The following is a 15,283-nucleotide window of genomic DNA, read 5'->3' on the forward strand; positions in this document are numbered from 1 at the left end:
GAGCAACAACTTTTTTATTTATTTATTTTTATTAGTTGTGACTGTTATTCTCTTTTACGTTTTTGTACTCCTAATAAACATCCCCCTGCCTGTCTTCTCTCTCTCTCTTTGTGGCAGAAGCAGAGCATGGCTATGCATCAGTTTTACCCTTCAACAGTGATTACTCATTGAAGAAAACCAAAGCAGCCTCACTATCTAGAAAATCCCAGAATAACAGGTAACTACAGAGCGGTCCCTGACGGCATCGATCCTATGGAATACATGGAGGGAGGTGCTGGGGGCCGTCGCCATCTTTCCTGCCTGGGCTTGGCTGTGTTTTGATCTCATATAAACACTGCCACGCGTACACCATGCACGCAAGCCCTGCTGTGTGTGTATGTGCGCTCTCCCTTCAGCTCTCCCGCACACATGCCTTCCTCCTACACACACATACTATCCCTGCAGTGCTCTCGTCTCCTGCACAGTGCACTCCTCCTACACACACACACACACACACACACTATTATCCTTGCAGTGCACTATTGTCCTGCACACATGCATTCCTCATCCTTTACACGCACACATTATATTGTCCTTGCACTGCTCTAGTCCTAATCACGCCCGTGCATTGCCCTGCTGTCTTCTGCTGAACTCTCTCACTGATCCCACAGAGATAACATGTCCTCACACAACTCCGCTCGCCCAGCCTTATGTAGCTGTTCCTAAATTAGAACACACGGCGTGCAATGAAACGTAGCCTGTGTGTGTGGACTGCAGTCATTTTGCAGCATGCACAGAGGCTTTCCAGTCGGTCTTGTTGTTTTAGTTTTATGCTATTTAGGTTTGTCCTTGTTAACCCCGTCCGCTGCTTCCACGCCGTAAGGTACATTTATAAAAGTAACTTTAGAGCGGAAGTGTGCTATTTATTTGTTGTTGCCCTGTGACACCTTCTATTCCCTGATGAGCTCCCGAGAGCCGGGATGCTGACACAGGCGCGCGGGGATAGCGCTGTAGCATTTACGCTGCGTGCGCAGTACTGTCGCAGCCGTTAAGACAGAAAAAAACACAAGTTTTCATCAGTAGGAATCCGCCATAGAAAGAAGCAATTGTCAGGACAGATTTGCGGCATTTGTTTGCGCCATTGAGAGGCCATTTAAATGTTGTTTAATTGTGTTTTGCTTTCACACCTACACATTTACTTACGTGCTAATTAGGATTTTCTTAATAATTATTAAATACATAAAACAGCAGAGATTAACAGATTGTTTATTATATCCTTGTGTCCATTGTAATACATTGACGCATTATATTGCTGGTCCGTGTCTCCCAGATGTGAATATTATAGAACGGTATATACTGTATGTGTCATAACTAAAATCCAGTGTAATAAATACGTACGTAAGCCACTATGACTGATGTCAGTGAGCCTGATTCAGTGCATTCTCTGCTCCAATTTCAACGCAGCTACTATCCGAAAATAAATTAACGCTGCCGCTGCCTGGAGATGGAGTGAGACGCCCACCGGCAGCTTCACAGATCCAAGCAACCAAGGGGGTCATTCCAAGTTGATCGCTCGCTAGCTATTTTTCGCAGCGCTGCGATCAGATAGTCGCCGCCTATGGGGGAGTGTATTTTCACTTTGCAAGTGTGCGAATGCTTGTGCAGCCGAACGGTACAAAAAAGTTTTGTGCAGTTTCTGAGTAGCTCTGGACTTACTCAGCTGCTGCAATCACTTCAACCTGTCCGGGCCCAGAATTGTTGTCAGACACCCGCCCTGCAAACGCTTAGACACGCCTGCGTTTTTCCAACCACTCCCTGAAAACAGTCAGTTGACACCCATAAACGCCTTCTTCCTGTCAATCTTCTTGCGATCGGCTGTGCGAGTGGATTCTTCGTTAAATCCATCGCCCAGCACCGATCCGCTTTGTACCCGTACAATGCGCCTGCGCATTGCGGTGCATACGCATGCGCTGTTTTGCCGAGTTTTGACCTGATCGCAGCGCTGCAAAAAATAGCGTGCGACTTCCAGATTGTGCTGGATATTTGTATTTTCCTGCGTGCGTTATACAGTTATTGATGGATTAATCACAGTGTAAAATGTGTTGTTTAAATGAGTGCAATTGCATGGGCTACTACTACAGTACTGAGCACAGTTTGGGGCGTAATGCTGGTTCTTGGGGCAAACAGTATTGTCAGAATTAAAGGTTTTGTTTCCTCATTTTCCGAATCAGAATCAGAATCAGCTTTATTGGCCAGGTATACTTGCGTATACTAGGAATTTGTCTTCGGTTTGCTATACAACAGCCAAGTAGGTAACAGATAAGCAGGTGGGGGGAGGGTGGGGGGGCAAGTAAAGTCACACAGATAGGTATACCGTAGGGACACAAGTTAGTTACATGTACGTCTAGTCAGTCAATGTTCAGGAGTTCAGCAGGCGGACCGCTTGGGGAAAGAAACTTTTGAGGCTTCTGGTGTACCTGGCGGGGACGGCCCTGTAACGCCTGCCTGATGGAAGCAAGTTAAACATGCTGTGGCCGGGGTGTAGCTGGTCTTTTACTATCTTCATTGCCCGCTTTTTAGCTCTGGACAGGTACAGGTCCTAGACTGAGGGAAGGTCTACAGTACCTACAGTAGTATCTATACACCATACGGCTTGAGGCGCTTGGTGCAGCTGAAACGCTCTGGCACAGGTAGCGCAGCATTCTTTTTCACTAAATATCTTCTCTTAGTCTGATTGAAGCCACATTCAGCGGCGCCCACAGTGCACCGTAAACGTAGGTTGGGACTTTTGTTGCGATGTCGCAGATTCAGCATAATGGAACGTGGTGGGAGGACTAGCCACTCGTATCAGAGACTTTTTTTTATTTAGATTTGCGACATCGATGTACAAGTGCCGCAAGCCCCAGTGGTCACGTTTCGCTAGCAATGCAGTTTTGTCGTGTCTTGCAGTTCTTGGTGGGGCGAAATAGATGCAAATTTTGAAAATAGGATGCTTGCTGCGGCTAAGTTGCAAGGAACCGGTGGCGACAAGAGCAAAGGTGTATGAGAGCATGCGTAAATTTAGCTTGCGGCTAGGGTATGGCACGAGCCTCACTGGGTTCACAGGAAAACGTGATCTTAGCAAACATGTTCCCACTGACCAAATATTTGTATTTGTAATACAATTTTGAATTTAATTGTCTCTTTTAATTAGCCATCCACATATATTATATATATATATATATATATATATATATATATATATATATATATATATATATATTGTGACCGGGTTGAAGAAATTAGGACTCACGATAGGCAGGTTCATGGTGAAGCAGTGTCCTTTTAATGATAACAGACACTGCACTTTAACATTCACACACATAGGCCTGGACAAAAGGGAACTTTAAATAGATAGAAAGGTGAAAGTAAATGTCTCGGCACTAAAGTGCTAATGTTCAGTCTGTTGTAATAGCCTGCAGCCACAATAAGTCCATGGCACTAAGGAGACTCCGGGATACTCGCAGGCCACTATTCAGCATCAGTGCTCAGAGCACCGGGTGTATGAGAGTTTTAAATTCTTCCTGTACTTTAGTGATGAGTTCCAACTGGATCTGTGCAACTCGGAAAACCCAGAGTTCCAAACCTCCACTGCTGCTGCAGACTGTCTTGGCTTTGCTTTAGTCTCCCTCCCTTGGAGGGAGCTGATGCCACAGGAATGTGGGTATAATATTATATACAGTGAGTACTCTTATTGGTAGGACGGTTGAACTGGTGTTTTCTAAAGGTGAAGAGTTGACTTTAACATAAAAATAAAATGAAATCTACTTGGTTATTGGTGCTTCAGCAGTAATTGCTGTTTGGCTTTGTATAAGTTATCCTGGCACAAGAGGTTAGGAGGCTCTTTATTATTGCACTCTAATATAAGTTATTATTGTATGTGCTTGTTGTGTAACCCTGTAGTTGCAGTCTGGTCTAGAACAGTCTTATTTCTTCTCATTACATTTTCATGTTCTATTCTAAGATATTGTGTTCTCTGTATTCATCTGAAAACTAGGCGCTGATGCAGAGCTGACGTACGCTTGTTGGTGGAGCGTATCTTGCTGTTTTTTTTTTCCACGCTGCGCAAGCTTCCCTTCTGAGTGCTGGCAAGTACAGGCAATGCAGAGTGCAAATCATTCCATTTCATCTACATTTCCAGCTGAGAATGTGTGACTGGGTGACAGTGCGGGGGGTGGAGTTCCACATAGTGATGGTTTGTCCTAGCATCTGCGGACAATGCAGATTGGAAGTTAGCGAAGTTACGCCTGTTTGGCGGGGTGTCACTTACACCTACTCTAGATGTAGGGGCAAATGTACATGATGATGATGACGAGTAGGGACGCAGTGCCCATGTGATGTTTTTTATTTTTTGCAACTGTGCATGTGCGAACATTTCTACAAACTGCTCTGGTGCATGCGTCCATGGTACATACACACAGAGGCCCAGCTGCGATTGATGCGCACGGTGTGAGGAATATTGTGCAGACATTCAGGGCGTTCCTGGGCGCTGACTGGGAGGTGTCTAGCAGTGCATGCAAAATATGGCCCGTTTATGGGTTTGTTGTAGGAGTGCCGCAGGCATGTCAGTGATAGTGGCTGCGCTCCCAGACTCGCAGACACAAGAGGCCATGGTCACACGGAGGAACTGTGCCTGCGATAGGGCTGGTGCAAGTTCCAATGGTGCAACCGATGGTGGCATCTGAAGACGTACCTATGATTTTACATGTACAGTATGTATTCATTTACAGTTTCTTATATAGTGCAGCGTATTCCATTTACAATTGGAAACAACAGTGATAAGACAAACTGGGTAATAACAGACAGACATAGAGGTAGGAAGGGCCCTGCCTGCATGCTTACAATCTATAGGAAAGACGCTCCCAGCTACTGCAGTATGGCTGCGCCACATTGCACCTAAACATTACATATATAATAAGACTGAATTCAGAGATCTTCGTTACACATATTTGTGCAAATGTGTGAATAAGCCCCAAAGCCGCTTCAAGGCGTCTCTGTATATTTGGGGTCCCTAGCGCTATATCTAGGTGCAGGGTGTGGCACCCCAAAACACCAGCATAAGCCGGAAAGCTCAGCGTAGCATACCAGTGAAAAAACTATAGTGTTAATAAATTAGTATTTAGGAAGCCGAAGCTTAGATAGAGAAATAGTGTTAAAAAATTAATAAGTGAAAATATATTTCTCTATTTTAATTGCATTTCATTTTGTATCACTTTCTCTATAGCTTCGGCTTCCTAAATACTAATTTATTAACACTATAGTTTTTTCACTGGTATGCTACGCTGGGCTTTCTGGCTTATGCTGGTGTTTTGGGGTGCCACACCCTGCACCTAGATATAGCGCTAGGGACCCCAAATATACAGAGACGCCTTGATGTGGCTTTGGGGCTTATTCACACATTTGCGCAAATATGTGTAACGAAGATCTCTGAATTCTATTATTATGTGGGATTTATATCTGGTTACGGTTATCATTCAGGGTGCTGGGGGAAACAAATGCCTTTTTTTCTTGCTTAGAAATACCCCTCCCTTTTGAGCACCTGAATGATATCACTAAGCTAATTGAGCATCTACCAATATATATATATATATATATATATATATAATAAGACGCAACTACTATTCCCAGCACATAGCGATAGTGACCAGTCGAAAATGTAATCTTCCAGATTAGTGATCACCTAAAGGACTTTTAGGTTATAATTACACCATACTAACCATGCACTCCTTAAATCCATGAAAAAAACAAAAACATTTTGTTTGTATAATATCTTATCTATAGATTATTCAAGTTATTAATTTCTTATTAATCAGTGCCGTTCTCCATAGATACATTACTGTTGTAGGAATGAAATACAGTATTATGGGCCTAATTCAGTGTTTATCGAAAAGCAAAATCTTTCTCTAATGGACAAAACAAAGAGGGTAATTCAGACCTGATCGCTAGGCTGCATTTTTGCACAGTGGGCAATCAGGTCTAAACTGCGCATGCGTATGCACCGCAGTGCGCAGGCGTGTCGCACAGGTACAAAGCGGATCGCCACTCAGCGGTGGGTTTGTGCGACGGATCCATTCGCATGGCCGTTCGCAAGGAGATTGACAGGAAGAAGGCGTTTGTGGGTGGCAACTGACCGTTTTCTGGGAGTGTTTGGAAAAACACAGGCGTGTCCAAGCATTTGCAGGGAGGGTTCCTGACGTCCATTCCGGTCCTGGACAGGCTGAAGTGATCACAGCGGCTGAGTAAGTCCTAGGCTACTCAGAGACTGCACAAGATCTGTTTGTACAGCTCTGCTACACATGCGTTTGCACACTTGCACAGCTAAAATACACTCCCCAGTGGGCGGCGACTATGCGCATGCAGGACTGCAAAAAAAACCCTAGCGGGCAAACAGGTCTGAATTAGCTTCTATGTGCACTGCAGGGTGGGCAAATATAACGTGCAGAGAGAGTTAGATTTGGGTGGGTTATTTTGTTTTTGTGCAGGGTAAATACTGGCTGCTGTATTTTTACACTGCAATTTAGATTTCAGTTTGTGCACACCCCACCCAAATCTAACTCTTTCTGCACATGTTATATCTGCCCCACCTGCAGTGCACATGGGGGGTTATCAGGCCTGATCGCTGCTGTGCGTTTTCGCACTGCGGGCAGCCGGGTAGTAACTGCCCATGTGTATGCACTGCAATGTGCACGCTCGTCGGACAACAACAAAGGGCATTGCCAGTCAGCGATGGGATGGTAAGTAAAATCAGATCGCACGGGCGTTCGCAAGGTGATTGACAGGAGGAAGCCGTTTGTGGGTGGTAATTGACCGTTTATTGGGAGTGTCCGGAGAAACGCCGGCGTGCCCAAGCGTTTTCAGGGAGGGTGTGTGACGTCAGCTCCGGCCCCGATCAGCCTGTTCTCATCGCACTGTAGGAGTAAGTCCTGGGCTGCGCAGAGACTGCACACAGAGGATTTTTGCAGCTCGGCATACACATGGGATCGCACACTTGCACGGCGAATTTACACTCCCCCTGGAGGCGGAGACTATCTGATCGCAGGGGAGCAAAGTTTGCAGCCCAGCAATCAGGTCTGAATCACCCCCATGGGTTTTTACCATTAGAGAAAAATGTTGCTTTTGCGATCAACCCTGAATTAGGCCTTATGTGTGCATTAGATACTTATGATTGGTAGATTTTGTTTTCGCATCACTGGAATAGAAACGTTGTTGGTTTTTGTGTTATTGTCTGGAGTTTCAGCAAAATGTTGCCGATTATACATGCAGTAGGGTGCAGCAGAAAGTGCAGGCCATCCGCCGCTGAAGGAATAGCGCGCTGCGTGCAATGATTCTACATTTAAAAAGCGATAAGGGAGAGTTTGATTTGCACCTAGACAGGAATCATGTCATCTTCTAGTACGCCTAGGATCCTGGTGCTAGGACTCTCGGCAGCTAGATTGCCTGTCTGGGCAGTGCTGTGTGTACGTGCAGGGGAAGGGGGAGTTAAGGAGACATGACTTCTATCACAGGACTGCACAAAGTACAGGCTGTCTGTATTGCAGGGCCATCCCTGGGAAGTGGGGAGAGTTGCTCTGCCAGACACATGCAAACGTTGCTGGTTCTTTTGTGCCAAAATTAAGTATTTGAAGCATATATGTTGCATTGCTAATCCAGGACATTAAATCATATTTCTTTGGATGACCTCTTTTCCACTAAGTGCAATTTCTCTCTACTCTGTGTGTCTGTCTATCTATCTATCTATCTATCTATCTATCTATCTATCTATCTATCTATCTATCTATCTATCTATCTATCTATCTATATCTTACCATTTATTCGGTTATGGTACATTACACTATTGTCAAAAACACAAGTGTTGTACGTAGTAGACTGGTAAAGTCCCCAGTAAACAACTTATGCTGTAACTTCAACATACTCGTACAGTACTGTGCAAAAGTTTTAGGCAGGTGTGGAAAAAATGCTGCAAAGTAAGAATGCTTTCAAAAATAGAAGTGTTAATGGTTTCTTTTTATCAATTAACAACAATGCAAAGTGAATGAACAGAAGAGAAACCTAACATCAATATTTGACGTGACCACCCTTTGCATTCAAAACAGCATCAATTCTTCTTGGTACACTTGCACACAGTTTTTGAAGGAACTCGGCAGCGAGCTTGTTCCAAACATCTTGGAGAACTAACCACAGAGCGTCTGTGGATGTAGGCTTGCTCAAATCCTTCTGTCTCTTCATGTAATCCCAGACAGACTCAATGATGTTGCGATCAGGGCTCTGTGGGGGCTGTATCATCACTTCCAGGACTCCTTGTTCTTCTTTACACTAAAGATAGTTCTTAATGACATTGCTTGTATGTTTGGGGTCGTTGTCCTGCTGCAGAATAAATTTGGAACCAATTAGACGTCTCCCTTATGGTGATAAATAAGGATCATATGCTGTGTCGACCATTGTCATGTCGAACATTTGGTGTCGACCTATTGCTTGTCGTCCTTTAACTGTCGACCTATCATCTGGACATCGTTAAAATTCCCTTTACTAGTCCTATATTATTTTGAACTGTAAGTCACCGTTTTCTTGTTTTGCTTATTTGTTTGTGTACTCTGTATTTAGGCGCTGCGGATCCCTTGTGGCGCCATATAAATAAAGGTTTATAATAATCATCAGAGCAATGTCACCCCCCACACCTTCCTTTATCAGGAATCAGTCTTGATCTGCAAGGTGAATCCCGCCCTGCCTTTTGCACGACCTTACAAAACTATGCCCCCTATTACCCTTGCTCTATATTTTTCAAAGTTGCCTTCACCAGACTTCTTCCCTCAGCCAACGCAAAATCTCATTATTAAACGCATCCATCTCGCTCCGCCAACAGCTGTGGCTGTGGAATCCAGATGGGTTTGTGACTGTCACGTTGTCGGGTCCTAGGTGCTTGCTGCATTTCGGGAGATGCCTCTCCCTTTTTAATGTGGTGGCCTGCTGCAGGGAAACAACAGAGAGCATGCAGATGTGTCCTCAAGCGCTCATCCTTTTTGTACCATATGCCGTAAGGTGCTTTGCCACGGGCAGGGGCGCAGGGATGGCGGTTGCGGTGGAGCTCGAGCTCCAGGCGCCCAAGACAGTACAGGGCGCCGCAGCTCGACTCCGCCAGAACCTCCGCATAGCTGCACGAAGCTCACAGCCGCAGCTGTCGGTCACTGACAGCTGAGAGCCTGAGCTGCGTCAGCTCTCTCCCTCCCTCCGCGCACCCTTGCGTGTGACATTGTGACCTCACGTGCATGGGCGTCTGACGGCATGACGTCATATGGGTGGAGACTCGGCCAGACGCAGAGGGACTGCGGAGACAGAGCAGCAGCAGTCGGGACGCAGGAGCGGGGCAGGGGTGAGCATTGTTTTTTTGTCGTTGTTTTTCTTTGTAAGCGGCGATACCAGGGGGCAAATCTACAGGGGGCACAACTACTGGGTGCAAATCTACAGGGAGCGCAGCTACTGGGGGCACAGCTACAGTGGGCACAACTACTGGAGGCACAATTACTCTGGGCACAGCTACAGGGGGGACAATTACTCCGGGCACAGCTACAGGGGGCACAACTACTGGGTCCATAACTACAGGGAGCATAACTGTTGCCACGCCCCTTCCCCGTGTTTGTGTTTGTGTGTGTGTGTGGGGGGGGGGGGGGGCGCCAGAGGACACTTTCACCCTAGGTGCTACAAGGACTAGAACCGGCCCTGGTGACCACGCCCCCAATTCAGTACAGGGGTGAAGGGCGTCGGAACATACCTTGCTCCAGGCACCATGACACCTTGCTACACCTCTAGCCACGGGTAGCGATCCCCAGGCTTTGGTACCTGTTTTTTAATTTAGCGTATGTGTTGCATCGCAGCTGCATCCGAAGCGGCTTATAGTGCACTGGGTGCTTAGCAGTGACGAATGAATAAGCAGTGAAAAAATATAAAGAATATATTATAATTATCTTCTTCGTAATAATCTAATAATTTTTGTAGTCAAAACTCTGAAGTAAAAAGTCTTAGACGGGCCTACATTGTCCACATATCTCTGATCAAAACTCACTAAATTACCAGCATTATATACCGCTGCGCCTGTGTATAATGCCCACATGTACCCTCAGGTTCATTTATGTGTGTGTAAATGTGGCTCTGGTACTTAGCAGTGTGACCCCAGCCATTTACCTCGCCTCACGTCCCTGGTGGTTAGTACAAGTGTTTCTCACAGCAGAGCTGGTACAAAGACACAAATTAAGCACAACACTGCATGGCGTCGCAGGATAACTCTTATTACGTCTTTTTACCCAGGTTAGTGCCCCAGTTGCACATGGATAGAGCAGATTGCCTTTTTATGTTTGTAATGCTATCAACAGTGACTGGTCATAGTGACACATACGGCTGGTTCAGAGCCGCAGACTATGCTGATATTCATGCAAACGGGCTATGTTAGTTCTTCTGCGTACTCATCTTAGTTACACAGCACCTGCGGCACAATTGTTACCACACAGAGAGGCAGAACAGATTTGGACACAGGGTCGGTGGACTTCAGTGGGTGTATCTGGGAGGTAACAGGGCGGTGGCTAAACAGGCGCGATTGGTTGTAAGCAGCTGCAGCCAAAGACACACAGCCAATCACATGCTGAGGCAGGGAGATACGCAGGGAGGGTTGCAAGGGGAGACGCAGAGCCACTGAGAGTAGCAAGGAGAGATGCAGGGACAGGAAGAGTAGCAAGGAGAGATGCAGGGACAGGAAGAGTTGCAAGGAGAGATGCAGGGGCAGAGAGAGTTGCAAGGAGAGATGCAGGGGCAGGGAGAGTTGCAAGGACAGATGCGGGGGCAGGGGGAGTTGCAAGGAGAGATGCAGGGGCAGGGAGAGTTGCAAGGAGAGATGCAGGGGCAGGGAGATATGCAGGGAGAGTTGCAAGGAGATATGCAGGGCAGGGAGATATGCAGGGAGAGTTGCAAGGAGAGATGCAGGGCAGGGAGATATGCAGGGAGAGTTGTAATGAGAGATGCAGGGGCAGGGAGAGTTGTAATGAGAGATGCAGGGCAGGGAGAGTTGTAAGGAGAGATGCAGGGCAGGGAGATATGCAGGGAGAGTTGTAAGGAGAGATGCAGGGCAGGGAGATATGCAGGGAGAGTTGTAATGAGAGATGCAGGGCAGGGAGATATGCAGGGAGAGTTGTAAGGAGAGATGCAGGGCAGGGAGATATGCAGGGAGAGTTGTAAGGAGAGATGCAGGGCAGGGAGATATGCAGGGAGAGTTGTAAGGAGAGATGCAGGGGCAGGGAGATATGCAGGGAGTGATGCAGGACAGGGAGATATGCAGGGAGTGTTGTAAGGAGAGATGCAGGGGCAGGGAGATATGCAGGGAGAGTTGTAAGGAGAGATGCAGGGGCAGGGAGATATGCAGGGAGAGTTGCAAGGAGAGATGCAGGGGAGGGAGATATGCAGGGAGAGTTGTAAGGAGAGATGCAGGGGCAGGGAGATATGCAGGGAGAGATGCAGGGGCAGGGAGGTACACAGAAAGTTTCAAAGGAGAGATATGAGGTCATGAAGGAACGCAGGGGCAGCAAGAAAGACAAGGGCATGCAAAAATGCAGGGAGCGAGGCGTGGAGAGATGTGGGGAGGAAGGGATACACAGAGAGATAGAGAGATGCATGAGCAGAGAGGAAACGGATAGATACATAACATTTCTCTAACGTCCTAGTGGATGCTGGGGACTCCGTAAGGACCATGGGGAATAGACGGGCTCCGCAGGAGACTGGGCACTCTAAGAAAGATTTAGTACTACTGGTGTGCATTGGCTCCTCCCTCTATGCCCCTCCTCCATACCTCAGTTAGAATCTGTGCCCGGCCAGAGCTGGGTGCTTTTAGTGGGCTCTCCTGAGCTTGCTAATAAGAAAGTATTTTAGTTAGGTTTTTTATTTTCAGAGAGCTTCTGCTGGCAACAGACTCTCTGCTACGTGGGACTGAGGGGAGAGAAGCAAACCTACTAACTGCGGCTAGGTTGCGCTTCTTAGGCTACTGGACACCATTAGCTCCAGAGGGTTCGAACACAGGATCTTAACCTTGGTCGTCTGTTCCCGGAGCCGCGCCGCCGTCCCCCTCGCAGAGCCAGAAGACAGAAGCCGGCAGAAGCAAGAAGACATCGAAATCGGCGGCAGAAGACTCCTGTGAGGTAGCGCACAGCACTGCAGCTGTGCGCCATTGCTCCCACACTAACCCACACACTCCGGTCACTGTAGGGTGCAGGGCGCAGGGGGGGGCGCCCTGGACAGCAATTAAGTACCTCCTGGCAAAAGCAGCATATATACAGTTTGGACACTGTTATATGCATGAGCCTCCGCCATTAATTTTACACAAAATCGCGGGAGAAGCCCGCCGCTGAGGGGGCGGGGCCTTCTTCCTCAGCACTCACCAGCGCCATTTTCTCTCCACAGCTCCGCTAAGAGGAAGCTCCCCAGGCTCTCCCCTGCACGATAGAGAGGGTGAAAAAGAGAGGGGGGGGCACATAAATTTGGCGTAAAAACAATATATACAGCAGCTACTGGGTTAACACTAAGTTACTGTGTGATTCCTGGGTCATATAGCGCTGGGGTGTGTGCTGGCATACTCTCTCTCTGTCTCTCCAAAGGGCCTTGTGGGGGAACTGTCTTCAAATAGAGCATCCCCTGTGTGTGTGGTGTGTCGGTACGTGTGTGTCGACATGTCTGAGGTAAAAGGCTCCCCTAAGGAGGAGATAGAGCAAATATGTGTGTGAGAGGGTGTCTCCGTCGACAACGCCGACACCTGTTTGGATATGTGTAAGTGCTGAGGTGAATTTATTGCACAAAAGATTAGAGAACAGACAGGAAATCTACCCAGGTCTGTCCCTGTGTCACAGAGACCTTCAGAGTCTCACAATGCTCACTATCCAAAATAATAAACACTTATATCGACACGGAGTCTGACTCCAGTGTCGACTACGATAATGCAAAGTTACAGCCAAGATGGCTGAAAGGTATTCAATATATGATTATTGTAATAAAAGATGATTTGCATATCACTGATGACTCATTTGTCCCTGACACAAGGGTACACATGTTAAGGAGAAGAAAGCTGAGGTAAATTTCCCTCCTCTCATGAGGAAAAAGAGCGGGAATCTCCAGACAAGAGACTGCAGCTTCCCACAAAAAATTCTCAGGCAGTGTCCTTTCCCCACTAGGGCCAGGATGTGTTGGGAATCTTCCCCTAGGGTGTCCTGTTTGCACAGAAGGTAGCACTAGCTATTCTCAGGGATCCTGCAGATAGCGTGCACATTCTAGTATACTACTCAGACCGGTGATTGTGTCGGCATGGGTTTATAGCGCTGTGGCAGCGTGGACAGGTACCTTATCAGCAGAGATTGAGACCCTAGTATGCATATATATATATATATGTATATATAGAGATATATATATATTAAAGATGCTGTCTTAAGTGATAGATACATATATATAAAACATGCCCAAAGAGACATGAGTATACTGGGTCCTAGAGTCAAAGCTATGTCGATTTCTGCTTGACGTGTCCTGTAGAATATGCAATGGACAGATGATGCCGACTTAAGAGGCATGTGGAAGGCTGAGGATTGTGTGGAAAGGGTTCTCGGACCTGGTCTACACAGCTATAGCTGGTAATTCTGATATTTTGCCTTATATTCCTGCACAGCCTAGGAAAGCACGACATTATCAAATGCAGCCTTTCGAATAAAGAAACAAGAAAGTCCGAGGTGCGTCCTTTCTTGCCAGAGGCGGGGGCACTGGAAAGAAGCTGCACAACACAGCTAGTTCCCAGGAACAGAAGTCCTCCCCGGCCTCTACAAAAATCCACCGCAAGGCGGAGCTAGGCCCGGTGGGGGCACGCCTTCGTCAGTTCAGCCACAAGTGGGTTCACTCCCTGTTAGATCCCTGGGCAATAGATATTGTGTCTCAGGGATACAAACTGGACTTTGAGAAGATGCCCCCTCACCGACGGCCCTGCCGGCTTCCCCCCACTAGAGGGAAACAGTGTTAACTGCAATTCATAAATTGTACCTTCAACAGGTGGTGGTCAAGGTTCCCCTCCTTCAACAAGGAGGGGGTTATTATTCGACCATGTTGTAGTCCCGAAACCAGACGGTTCGGTCGGACCCATATTGAATTTAAAATCCCTGAACATATACCTGAAAGGGTTTAAGTTCAAGATGGAATCGCTAAGAGCGGTTATTGCAAGCCTGAAAGGGGGAGATTTTATGGTGACTCGGGACATGAAGGATGCATACCTTCATGTCCCCATTTATCCACCTCATCAGGCGTACCTCAGAATTGCGGTACGGGATGGTCATTACCAATTTCAGACGTTGCCGTTTGGTCTCTCCACGGCCTTGAGAATATTCACCAAGGTAATGGCGGAAATGATGGTGCTCCTGCGGAAGCAAGGTGTCACTATTATCACGTACTTGAACGATCTCCTCATAAAAGCGAGATCAAGAGAGCAGTTGCTGAACAGCGTATCACTTTCTCTGGAAGTGAAACGGCAACACGGCTGGATTCTATATATTCCAAAGTCGCAGTTGGTTCTTACAGCTCATCTGCCTCTCCTAGGCATGATCCTAGACACAGACCAGAAAAGGGTTTATCTCCCGATAGAGAGAGCTCAGAAGCTCGTGACACTGGTCAGGAATCTATTAAAACCAAAACAGGTGTCAGTGCATCACTGCACTCGAGTCCTGGGAAGGAGGGTGGCATCATTCGAGGCCATTCCCTTCGGCAGGTTCCATAGGAGGACCTTCCAATGGGACTTACTGGACAAGTGGTCCGGATCACATCTTCGGATGCATCGGTTAATCACCCTATCCCCCAGAGCTAGGGTGTCTCTCCTGTGGTGACTGCAGAGTGCTCACCTTCTCGAAGGTCGCAGATTCGGCATTCAGGAATGGGTCCTGGTGACCACGGATGCAAGCCTCCGAGGGTGGGGGGCAGTCACACAGGGAAGTAATTTCCAAGGGCTGTGGTCAAGGCAGGAGACTTGCCTTCACATCAATATCCTGGAACTAAGGGCCATATACAACGCCCTATGTCAAGCGGAGACCCTGCTTCGCGACCAACCGGTTCTGATCCTGTCAGACCGCAGTGGCTCATGTAAACCGCCAAGGCGGCACAAGGAGCAGGGTGGCGATGGTAGAAGCCACCAGAATTCTTCGCTGGGCGGAGAATCACGTAAGCGCACTGTCAGCAGTGTTCATTCCGGGAGTGGACAACTGGGAAGCAG

The 15,283-nt window shown here is 47.3% G+C and overlaps 1 protein-coding gene across 2 annotated transcripts in view; it reads left to right on the forward strand.

The window, feature by feature from the left end:
- MXD4 (MAX dimerization protein 4) overlaps positions 1-15,283 on the forward strand; it is a 132,157-nt gene that overhangs the window by 985 nt on the left and 115,889 nt on the right. The window contains exon 2 of one of the 2 annotated variants that reach the window (XM_063924699.1): positions 118-217. In XM_063924699.1, coding sequence (XP_063780769.1) covers positions 118-217 — 100 coding nt within the window. The remainder of the gene's footprint in view (positions 1-117; positions 218-15,283) is intronic. The other variant, XM_063924710.1, reaches the window with a different exon arrangement.

Source organism: Pseudophryne corroboree, chromosome 1 (assembly GCF_028390025.1).
Source record: "Pseudophryne corroboree isolate aPseCor3 chromosome 1, aPseCor3.hap2, whole genome shotgun sequence".
In the NCBI taxonomy this organism is placed as follows: domain Eukaryota; kingdom Metazoa; phylum Chordata; class Amphibia; order Anura; family Myobatrachidae; genus Pseudophryne; species Pseudophryne corroboree.